The 12,918-nt window shown below is 44.3% G+C and overlaps 1 protein-coding gene across 1 annotated transcript in view; it reads left to right on the forward strand.

Moving 5' to 3' along the window:
- Positions 1-236: 236 nt before the first annotated feature.
- The window catches only part of plxna2 (plexin A2), a 181,864-nt gene continuing 169,182 nt past the window's right edge, over positions 237-12,918 (forward strand). Inside the window, exons 1-2 of the mRNA XM_030769868.1 lie at positions 237-1,433; positions 9,174-9,356. Coding sequence (XP_030625728.1) covers positions 237-1,433; positions 9,174-9,356 — 1,380 coding nt within the window. The remainder of the gene's footprint in view (positions 1,434-9,173; positions 9,357-12,918) is intronic.

Here is a 12,918-nt window from a genome sequence, read left to right on the forward strand (position 1 = left end):
TATCTGCTTCCTTTTCTCTGAAATGTGAATCAGGATGCTCTGATGCTAATTCTTTTCTCTCTCTCTCTCTCTCTCTCTCTCTCTCTCTCTCTCTTTCAGCTCTCAGAAACATGTAACTGGGGAGAAGGAGACAAACAAAGACTTTACCTTTAGAATACAGAGAGGAACGTTCCCCTTCTGATACTCCTTTACACTCTTCCTTTCTGTCTTCCCTCACTGTGTGGGTCCTTTGAAGTATGGCTGGCCAACGGGATCCACAGAGCACTTTCACACGCAGTCCCATCTGTATTGTCTGGAGCTGCTGGTTATTAGTGCTGTTTCTTGTTGCTGCAGTTTGCAGTACTCAGACCTTTACAAGTTTTCATCCTGAGCGGCGAGATTGGTCCTTTAACCATCTGACAGTCCACCAGACGACAGGGGCACTTTACATCGGTGCTGTCAACCGTGTCTATAAGCTTTCCAGCAACCTCACACTCCTTGTGTCACATGACACTGGCCCAGAGGATGACAACAAGGCTTGTTACCCGCCCCTTATAGTCCAGCCCTGCTCAGAACCCTTGGTCGCCACCAACAACGTCAACAAACTGCTGCTGATCGACTACTCACAGAACCGGCTGCTGGCCTGTGGGAGCCTCTACCAGGGCGTCTGCAAGCTGCTCAGGCTGGATGACCTGTTTATCCTGGTTGAACCCTCACACAAGAAGGAACATTACCTCTCCAGTGTCAACCAGACGGGCACAATGTACGGAGTCATCGTGCCCTCCAAAGGCGGCGATGGGACACTCTTCATCGGCACTGCCGTGGACGGCAAGCAAGATTACTTCCCGACCATCTCGAGCCGCAAACTGCCCCGCGACCCAGAGTCCTCGGCTATGCTGGACTATGAGATGCACACTGACTTTGTGTCCTCGCTCATCAAGATCCCCTCAGACACCCTGGCCCTTGTCTCCCACTTCGACATCTATTACATCTACGGCTTTGCCAGTGGTAATTTTGTCTATTTCCTCACTGTGCAACCCGAGACACCTGAGAACAGCATGTCTTCAAGCGGCTCCTCCACTGACCTCTTCTACACCTCCAGAATTGTGCGCCTCTGCAAAGACGATCACAAGTTTCACTCCTACGTGTCTCTGCCCGTGGGCTGCATTCGTAACGGGGTGGAGTACCAATTGCTGCAGGCTGCTTACCTGGCCAAGCCTGGTCGTGTGCTCGCTGCCTCTCTCAACATCAGCGCCCAGGATGACGTGCTCTTCACCGTCTTCTCTAAGGGTCAGAAACAGTACCATCGGCCTCCAGATGACTCTGCCCTCTGTGTCTTCACCATCCGGGACATTAACTCTCGGATCAAAGAGCGCCTGCAGTCCTGCTACCAAGGCGAGGGCAACCTGGAGCTCAACTGGTTACTGGGGAAGGACGTCCAATGCACCAAAGCGGTCAGAGTGGTTTGATGGCTAATAATAAATAGAAATTCACATAATTGTTACGATGCATTATGTAATAGCTGATGTATAGTAATTGGTATATACTGTTCCAGATAAGTCTCTCTCCCTACATTGGTATATACTGTTCCAGATAAGTCTCACTCTCTACATTGGTATATACTGTTCCAGATAAGTCTCACTCTCAAGACTGGTATATACTGATCCAGATAAGTATCATTCTCAACTCATGACAGTCTAACACTATATTCTATACCCTATAGAACTATACTCCGTGTACCACCTCAGTTCAAATACGGTCTTATGTGAAATTTCTCGGTGCCCGTGTTGCTTGCTCTTTTGTGCTGCTATCCTCATTCCATACATACAAACACCGTAACTCCTATGAAAAATAATGGAAAAAAAAGAGGAAAAAAGAAAAAAAACAATGGGCCTCATTCACCAATATCTTCCTAAGTTTTTGTTCAATTTGTTCTTGAGAGAGGTCCTGAGAAAAAGTCTACCTCAAATTCATGACATGTTCTTAAACCGCAAAACTGTTCGCACTTTTGTTCTTCTAATGATGAATCCCATTGTCCTTGTAAATTGAAAGTGTGTGCCAGTTGTTCCTAATTAGCATAGGTAAGTGCTTCACCAATCCCCATAAAAGGGCATGAGACTGCAGGGCCGTGTGCACACACAGAAATCTGTGGAAGCCCATTTCTGCCACATTAAAAAAAAGTTTGCTTAATTGCAGCTTTATTTCTCGGAATTCCGACTTTATTTCTCACAGTTAGACGTTATCTCTCGTAATGCTGAGTTCTTTTCAAACAGCCAACAAGTAGCTTGAGCCATCACCTCTGATCCCGCTTTAATGGTTCAATGCAATGCGTGTACAGTAGCAGACAGGAGCGAAGGCTACAATGGCTGTGTCTGCTCTGTCCAGGTATTTTAATATTTATCCATATGTAAAAGTAAAACTGACTGATTCTCACACACCTGCTTTACAACCTGTTTGGTTTCAGATGGGATAACCCATAAGTAGTGTGTATAAAACTACTGCTCACTTATCACAGTCTCCATCAGCTGTTATATTCTCATATTACTCTTTTTGTTCATTGTACAAAAGTATGAATAAATATGCACTACATTCTGGAGTGTTACATGAAGCGTTAGTGTAGTGTTTATCTGTTTTAGAAGACCATAATCCTTTGTAAAATAATGAAAATAATTATTAAAAAATATCAGAAATGATACAAATATTATTGTAATTTAAATCCTATAATATTATACAACTGTAGAATTGAAGAAAACGCAATAAACAGTTATTTTGCACAAGCATGTTGGCACTCAAATGTGCGCAAGTGTGCTCTTGAGAGTGTGTAGATTCTGTTCTTACCTTTTGAACAGATCTCAAATAACAAAGCATTGGTGAATGTCAGAATCTTTGTGAAAACTGCGTAAGTGGGTTTTAAGAAGAAATTTCTTCATAAGAACGGTTGGTGAATGAGGCCCAATGGTATGGTTGGAAATTTTTGCATGTTTTCTTAGAGTAGAGAATTAATGTCGTAATTCAACTGATTGAACTGATTAGTCTTGCGGAATAGAACAGTTCTATTTTCAGAGTGCGTAACATTAACAATAAAGAAGACATGCGGACACCAGCAGTGGGTTAGTGGCAGTTGTTAGCACACAACCATTATCATCACAATATCATTCCCATCAGTTAAAGCAAGCAACATAAATAACATAATAAGTTGTTCATCAATTTCCAAACAATACTTACACATGATGTTGTCACATTTAGCCAATGCTGCCATGCTAGTTAATTCTCTTTCTTCCCATCCCCACCCTAAGGGTGTGCCACAGTACTGTAAATAAAACCAATTAAAAAATTATGCGTTACACACACACACACACACACACATAAAAAAAGGAACAACTGGAGATCAAACTGCAGTACTGTTTTGAGTGCTTGACTTCACTGATCTTTCACGCTCATCCCTAGCGATGAGTTTGTTGTGTGTGATTTGTTATGATCCTTCGACGATACTTTGGTTCATTAACAGTGCAGACATTTGCTTTTCACCCTCATGAAGTAGAATAACATCCATGTGTTAATGTTCACCAGTGACCACAACACCTGCAAATTATAAGGAGCTTGGGTACCTAAATGAATAAATAAATAAGTGAGTGAGTGAGAATCCAGATGCTATCTGCTATCAGCTATCAGCTTCCAAATGGTTTAGACTTTCCTTTGACGGACTATTTCCACCAATTGTAATTATGGTTAATTGGTTTCTCAGCTCTGCTCGGGAAACGTTAAAGTCTATCTCAACGAGACATTCACAAATGAGCAGGGATTTATTTTCCTTGGCAACCATCAAAGTGATAATGTTCTTCTCCAGTGCAATACAAATAAACAGCCGTCTCCTGCCTAGACGGAAGAGAGATAAAGAGAGCTAGAGAGATGGAGCAAAGAAGTTTTAGAGGGAAAATGTATGTGTGTTTGTGTGTGTTGCTGATTCTATACGTATGTGTTTGAGAGAGAGGGACAGAGACACAGAGACAGAGAGAAAGAGAGACAGAATGGGGGGCAGAAAATTGCTCTTCCCACAGAGCACATCAGCACAAGGCCATGTACAGTATGTGCACAGTCTTGTAGAGTCTTGTTATCGTAGATCTTGGTTATTTCTTTATTTTAACACAGTCCCTGGAGAACACACTCCTCTGTGTCTTTTTTCTTTAATTGCTAATGTGAATTGACTATGTGGTAATATTATGTATGTGTCTGTGTTTTCTTATCTATGATTGCGTTCATGATTGCGTTCCTTTGCATGGTTGTGTGTGTGTGTGTGTGTATGCAGTGTGAAGGCCAGTGAGAGACTAGACTGATGAGATACTGTTTGAGCTGAGGGTTGAAACGTTGCCTTTGTGTTAATCCTCCCCAGGGCATGCTGTTGACCTACTTTATTAGTATCAGTAAATTCACCGTTAGCGGCGTGTCAGAGGTGATTGTCAGTTATACATAGACATTACTGTGAGAGGGAGGGCTGAGAGTGTGGAAGGTGGTCCTGCTTGCACTGCTGAGAGAGCGCAGGGGGTCTCTGTGTTCCCCCAAGTGAGAGAGATTAGGGCCCCTTGTCCCAATAGACTCTAGCGTCTGAGAGGGGGACTTGTGAGGTCACAGGTTTACAGCCCCCCTCCCCCCCCCCCTCCCGATTGTTGAAGGCCTCATTAAAAACACTTCATATATGTTCATGTGTCTTAATCTCTCTGTGCCATTCATAGAAACATGTCACAGGAGCCTTGACTGTGAAAAGGCTTAGCTCTGTCAGTGCTCAATAAATCTTTACTCTTTTACAGATTCTGTAGGTAGTGCTATAACGATTAACAGAGAAATCTTTGTTTTTAGACAGATTTCACAAATCAAACGCAACAACAGGGCTTTCATGTCTGTCCTGTACCTTCTTCCTCAGGTTTTTTTTCTCCCTTTTCATTTTTTTGTCCCTTCTCTGTTCATTTTTTCTCTTTTATTTTTCCCTTCTTAGAGGCCAGCAGGAGCATGGAAATATTTTAAAAATGAAATATGACCCTTTGAAATCCCCTTGGAAACACAAAATAAACACTTTTTACCTTAAATTTAGTGCCAACACACTACACCCAGACAGGATTGTTTTTGTTTCATTTCCTGGGTAGGTTTACCCTCACTGTTTTATATTAATCCAGATGAGGATCCATCAGTCCCCCCTCTCTCTCTCTCTCTCTCTCTCTCTCTCTCTCTCTCTCCCTCTCTCTCTCTCTCTCTCTCTCTCTCACTCTCTCTCTCTCTCTCTCTCTCAGGCCTGCTCCAAAAAGAGTGCTGAAAAATGCAGCTCAGAGAATTTGCGTAGCTGCAATGTCCAAATCAAAGATTTATCAGGTCTTCAGCTGTCTGCTGGCTAGACCCATTGACTCTCCAGACACTCTCTTTGCCTCTGTGTGAAAGTCTGATAGTTTTCAGGTATGCAGGTGGTGTCTCTTCTCTTGGCCAGCCTCGCTTACTGCAGTGTCATGTATACACACCGATCTGAAGAAGACGCTCTATTGATCAAGACGCCCTTTTAGGAAATGATCTGGACCCTTTGTCCACATCCTCTGTCCAAAACGCCAGCCATGGAAACAGGCTCGGGCTCTGTGCCAGAAGAACCATGTTTGTGAATAGCTAATCAAGCACTTCAAATAGCCATCGCAGATAGTGCATAGAGTAACACACACTCACAGACAGACACATACATACTCACTCTCTCTCTCTCTCTCTCTCTCTCTCTCTCTCTCTCTCTCTCTCTCTCACACACACACACACACACACTGACATCCATTATAAGAAAAGTAAAGAATGACAATACAACCAACAACACTTTTACACTTCTAGTTTTACCAACAACAATAATGTCTTTTATTTTATAAAAAGCACTTATGCTTCATGTGCTTTCTATAAAATATGCTCCTAAGTTAGCAAAAACTACTATATATAAATAGATACACACATACATTTCAGTTAGATGTTCAGAGGAAACAGAACATGCGGTGGACTTCGTCAGAGTGCATTATAAAATTCACAGAGGTTTCATATATACATGTTTAATTTCTCTTTTAAAGTCACATTAGATACATAGAGCCATGCCAGCTCTGACCAGAAGCAGAACGCACACACACACACACATACACACGTCATAATCACCACTGACCAGTACCACAACACGCACATCATAATCACCACTGACCAGAACCACAACACACTCAAGTAGCATAATCTCCACTGACCAGTACCACAACACACACACGTCATAATCACCACTGCCCAGTGCTACAACACACACGTCATAATGACCACTGACCAGTACCAGTGCACACACGTCATAATCACCACTGACCAGTGCCACAACACACTCGTGTCATAATCATCACTGACGAGTATCACAACACACACACATGTGTCATAATCACCACTGACAAGAATCACAACACACACACATTATGATCACCACTGACCAGTACCACAACACACACACACACACAAGTAATAATCATCACTGATCAGAACCACAGCACACACATGTAATAATCACCACTGACCAGTATCACAACACACACATGTAATAATCACCACTGGCCAGAACCACAACACATACGAGTCATAATCACCACTGACCAGTATCACAACACACACATGTAATAATCACCACTGACCAGTATCACAACACATACGAGTCATAATCACCACTGACCAGTATCACAACACACACATGTAATAATCACCACTGACCAGAACCACAACACATACGTGTAATAATCACCACTGACCAGTATCACGACACACACATGTAATAATCACCACTGACCAGAACCACAACACATACGTGTCATAATCACCACTGACCAGTATCACAACACACACATGTAATAATCACCACTGACCAGAACCACAACACATACGTGTCATAATCACCACTGACCAGAACCACAACACATACGTGTCATAATCACCACTGACCAGTACCACAACACGCACATGTAATCATCATTGGCCAGTACCAGTACACACACATGCAGGGCCATAACAGATCAGGAAGGAACTTTAAAGTCCTGGCCCATTTAGATTCAGATGAGAACACTGCCTGTCACTTTAACGACATGGCTCTAATTACAGCCTAAAGGGCCAAATTGCATTTTCGGTGCCTGGCAAACATCTGCCGCTCACCAGTGCACATTTTCCAAATCTGCAAAACTGATTCCAGAAAAATCTCCTAATGCACTTCAAATACAGTCACATACACACACTTTGTCACACATCATCATCTAGCCCCAAAGACACTGTGCACATATGTAAACATTGTTAAATCATTTCAGTCTGGCTGTTTTTGACAGCGTAAACAATGCTGAAATACAGCTCCCAGGTAGCGTCTCCTGTGGTCCCTTAGCACTCCTTAGATAAACCAGGCTATTTTAAGGAATGATAGATGGAAAGGAAATGACATAAAAAGATCTTGTATGTGTGTGTCTGTGTGTGTGTGTGTGTGGTTTTAGCGAGAATAGTCAGTTAAGCGCATGCTCTTTCTAACCTGGTCTTACTGCCCGCCCTGGGCTTGTGAATGGCAAAGTGGTTGTAAAATTTTTCTTTTACAGTGGTGGCCTGTAGGACGGTGACTACAGGCTTGTGGGGTGTAGATGGTGACTCTGCAGGCTTGTGGGGTGTAGATGGTGACTCTACAGGCTTGTGGGGTGTAGATGGTGACTCTGCAGGCTTGTGGGGTGTAGATGGTGACTCTACAGGCTTGTGGGGTGTAGATGGTGACTCTACAGGCTTGTGGGGTGTAGATGGTGACTCTGCAGGCTTGTGGGGTGTAGATGGTGACTCTGCAGGCTTGTGGGGTGTAGATGGTGACTCTGCAGGCTTGTGGGGTGTAGATGGTGACTCTACAGGCTTGTGGGGTGTAGATGGTGACTCTGCAGGCTTGTGGGGTGTAGATGGTGACTCTGCAGGCTTGTGGGGTGTAGATGGTGACTCTGCAGGCTTGTGGGGTGTAGATGGTGACTCTGCAGGCTTGTGGGGTGTAGATGGTGACTCTGCAGGCTTGTGGGGTGTAGATGGTGACTCTGCAGGCTTGTGGGGTGTAGATGGTGACTCTACAGGCTTGCGGGGTGTAGATGGTGACTCTACAGGCTTGCGGGGTGTAGATGGTGACTCTGCAGGCTTGCGGGGTGTAGATGGTGACTCTGCAGGCTTGCGGGGTGTAGATGGTGACTCTACAGGCTTGTGGGGTGTAGATGGTGACTCTACAGGCTTGTGGGGTGTAGATGGTGACTCTGCAGGCTTGTGGGGTGTAGATGGTGACTCTGCAGGCTTGTGGGGTGTAGATGGTGACTCTGCAGGCTTGTGGGGTGTAGATGGTGACTCTACAGGCTTGCGGGGTGTAGATGGTGACTCTACAGGCTTGTGGGGTGTAGATGGTGACTCTGCAGGCTTGTGGGGTGTAGATGGTGACTCTACAGGCTTGCGGGGTGTAGATGGTGACTCTGCAGGCTTGTGGGGTGTAGATGGTGAGCGATTCTGAGTATTCAGTCACAGTTCCTGCTGACCTGAGCACAGAAGGCCGAATGGTCTCTTTGGGCCACCTTTATGTGCTGGTCCTCTCTGGGTCTGAACTAATGTCAGGCCATGGCGCGCACTGACATGAAAAGTGACTTATACACCCTCCCACTACGCTGTAAATGTTATGGCCTTTATTTACGTGCATGTGTGTGTGTGTATGTATATAAAGGAAGAGAGAGGAATCTGTGTAAAAAGTTGTACATATGAGGTCAGGGATTGTCAGGAATTGTTTACATGTGTCAGTCTGAGTAGAGAGAGAGATAGTATAGAGAAGATGTCTGTTTCGCTGCTGAGTGTATGAACGTGTGTGTGTGTGTATGCATGCAAGCATGTGTGTGTGCCCAGCACTGTGTCTGTTGTTTGTGATGTATTGTCCCAGTACAGTGAAATGATGTAGACAGTGGAAGGTATGAGTTCAGTGAAGCAGAGCAGTGTGTCTCCTACTGAACAGAATGGCAAATATCTACCTACCCTCATGTCTTTGTCTCTGTTCCCTTAATAACTGATTTAGGATCAGCTGCTCCCTTCCCCCAGCATGACAGTACAAGATCAGACTGAAGGAATGAGACTGTTCTCTGAGACACTCAGCGTAATTGTCTCTCTCTCTGTTCTCCTGACAGCCGGTGCCCATAGATGACTCCTTCTGTGGCCTTGACATCAACCAGCCCCTTGGTGGCTCTGAGCTGGTGACCGGTCACATGATCTACACAGAGAGCAGGGATCGCATGACCTCAGTGACCTCTTACATCTACAACGGCTACTGCGTGGCCTTCGTAGGGACCAAGACTGGACGTCTGAAAAAGGTAAGATGAGCTATAGATGTGGAAAGCGGGTGGTCTGACTATTCTTGTATTTTGAATTCTGTTTGGAGAGCAGTCTCCCTCTTTCTCTCTCGCTGAGCTACTCTGCCAAGCTCGTTTAAAAAAAAAAAAATAAAATAAACAAAAACACAGTACGGAAGGTGGTGGAGAGTAAAAACTTTTCTCCTTTCTCCTGCATATTTAATGCTATCCGTCCCGACATGCCAGAGCGCCTCTCTCCCAGCACAGACTGTAATAGGCAGCCTGCACAGAGACGCGGAGAGACGCTGCTGACTAACCTTCACTGGCCCATTAAATTTAATAGGCACCCTTTCAGCACTAGCCAGGGAGAGAGGGAGAAAGACTTCACGCTCGCCACCAGGTTCCTGCTGAGGGCAAAAGGGGTATCGGTCAGCTAATTATGACACATTGCGCAAAAGAAGGAGTGGGAGAGGGCGTGCAGTGTGGAGCTGTTTTCTGATAGGTAGTTTGATTGAGCGGCTGCCCTCCGTCAGCGTTCAGGAACTAAGGCAAGTAGCTTAACAACTCACTCAGCTAGAGGCCATAGTCAGAGTGTGAGCCACAGCCTTATCAGAAGGCCTGGGTCATTGTGATTGTTTGAATCTAATGAAATATTTTTGGGAGTATGCTCAGAGATACCAGTCTAGACAAGTGGGATTCTGCCTTTGGTAACCCACAGTAACCATGACCACCATGAAGCAGAATTTTGGTTTTAGATAGATAGATAGATAGTTAGATAGATGACTTTATTAATCCCCGAAGGGAAATTAAATCGCCTTAGCAGCCAGATTCATTAACATACAAATGACAACAGGTACATGAAAATTATCAAGAGGACCATTAGCTTCCATTCACCGACACATCCCCAAGGGAAAATACATATAAAGTTTTGTTTTTAGGAGAATGTTTTAGGACCAAAAATTGTCCAATTCATTTTCACTTATTTGCACAATTGTAGCACTCTTATCCAGATCAGCTTTCAATGTAACTGATGACTTACATGCCTGAGTCGGGAGCTGTTGGTCTTGGAACATACAAGCCTCAAGTTACTGTGTTGCCTCTGTTTCCTCTAAGCCACTCTCAGAAAAAAAGAGTGCCTAAAGATTCAATTAATGATAAAACTCAAGTTCAAGTTCAAGTTCAAGTTTATTTAGAGCCCAATATCACTGTTTACAGTCTCAAAGGGCTTTACAGGCCATAACAGTCAAATCAAAATATGACGGCACCCCCTGACTTAATCCTCATGGCGGGCAAGAAAAAACTCCCCAAAAACCCAAGAGGGAAATGGGAAAATGGGAGAAATCTTGAGGAGGACCACAGAGAGAGGAGACCCCTCCTTAGTCAGACAGGTGTGCAATAGGTGCCGACCACGTGGGCAGTTACAGCTGAAAGTAAATTGGGGCATGAACAAAGGGGATGGCGATGTAGACAGGAGGCTGACGGGGGATGGAAGATGATAACACCAGGATGGGTCAGTCCAGAGGGCGGGAGGAGTCAGGATCACTGGTGTCTCAGGAGTAGCATGTGTGGCTCGACAGAGAGAGAGAGAGAGAGAGAGAGAGACAGAGAGAGAGAGAGAGAGAGAGAGAGAGAGAGAGAGAGAGAGAGAGAGGGAGAGAGAGAGAGGGAGAGAGAGCGAGAGAGAGAGAGAGAGAGCGAGAGAGAGAGGCACATTGTTAGATGTTCATTTCCACATAATGGTTAAGGTAAATATACATCGTGTGCCGAGTGCAGGCAGGGACTCCAGCAAGACTAACTAGTACAGCATAGCTAAAGGGAGAGCTAGAAGGTAATATGGACATGATGGCACTCTGGGACACAAGGCGGCCACCCACTCCACAGTCAACAAACCTGAGTGAACATGTTAAAGTGGGGGGGCGACAGCATCCAAACATCCCAGTTCACCAAACAATCTATGCCCGAGAACCCTCCAGATCTGCTCCTTTGCCTAGTAAAGAGCTATTAGCAAAAGGCTTGGCTAAACAGATAAGTTTTCAGCCTTGACTTAAACATAGAGACTGTGTCTGAGTCTCGAACATTAATTGGGAGGCTATTCCATAACTGTGGGGCTCTGTAAGAGAAGGCTCTGCCCCCTGCTGTAGCCATCATAACTCGAGGTACCAACAAATAGCCTGCACCTTTTGATCTAAGTAGGCGTGGTGGATCATAAAAGACCAGGAGTTCGCGCAGGTACTGTGGCGCAAGACCATTTAATGCTCTATATGTTAATAGTAAGATTTTATAATCAATACGAGATTTGACTGGGAGCCAGTGCAGTGTGGATAAGATAGGGGTGATGTGATCATATTTTTTGGTTCTAGTAAGAACTCTGGCCGCTGCATTCTGAACTAACTGTAGCTTATTTATACACCTAATAGAGCATCCAGACAGTAAGGCATTACAGTAGTCTAATCTAGAGGTAATGAAAGCATGAACCAATTTTTCAGCATCTTGAAATGACAATGCATTTCTTATCTTGTTAATATTTCTAAGATGAAAGAAGGCTATCCTGGTAATATTATCTACATGAGCTTCAAATGAAAGACTGGAGTCAATAATTACACCAAGATCTTTTACTGCCACACCTGATGAAAGAGAAAGGCCATCCAGAGTAACTATGTGGTCGGAAAGCTTACTCCTAGCTGCATGTGATCCTAGTACAAGTACTTCTGTTTTTTCAGTGTTGAGTGAGAGGAAATTCATAAGCATCCAGTGCCTAATATCCTTTAGACATTCCTCAATTTTGTTAAGTTGGTGTCTCTCGTCTGGCTTCGCTGAGACATACAACTGTGTGTCATCAGCATAGCAGTGGAGGCTAATACCGTGTTTACGAATAACATTACCTAGAGGTAGCATATATAAAGAGAAAAGCAGTGGGCCTAAAACAGAACCTTGCGGGACTCCGAACTTTACCTCAGTATGTGCAGAGGACTCACCATTTACATCAACAAACTGATAACGATCAGTTAAGTAGGACCTAAGCCATAAGAGGGCCGTTCCCTTAACTCCAACAACATTTTCTAGTCTATCAAGGAGAATGGTATGATCAATGGTGTCAAAGGCTGCACTGAGGTCAAGTAGCACAAGCAAGGAGACACAACCTTGATCAGAGGCCAGTAAGAGGTCATTTGCAACTTTAACCAGTGCTGTCTCTGTGCTGTGATGAGGCCTAAATCCTGACTGATACAGTTCATGGATGTTATTCTAATGTAAGTATGAGCATAACTGCTGTGCTACAGCCCTTTCTAGGATCTTGGAAATAAAGGGGAGGTTAGATAAACTCCACTGATTCCACCATGCCAGCTGACTGTGTGCAGTTTTTTGGAGCTGTGTTGTGTTTTTTGAAGTCTGGTTTGGGGCTGTGTTGAATTTGTCGAGTCTGGTTTGGGGCTATGTTGCATTTTGTGTGATGTGAAGTCTGGTTTGGGGCTGCATTGAGTTTTGTGGAGTCTGGTTTGGGCTGTGTTGAGTTGTGTGAAGTCTGGTTTTGGGCTGTGTTGTATTTTGTGTGATGTGAAGTCTGGTTTGGGGCTGTGTTGAGTTT

Source organism: Chanos chanos, chromosome 3 (genome assembly GCF_902362185.1).
Source record: "Chanos chanos chromosome 3, fChaCha1.1, whole genome shotgun sequence".
Taxonomy (NCBI): domain Eukaryota; kingdom Metazoa; phylum Chordata; class Actinopteri; order Gonorynchiformes; family Chanidae; genus Chanos; species Chanos chanos.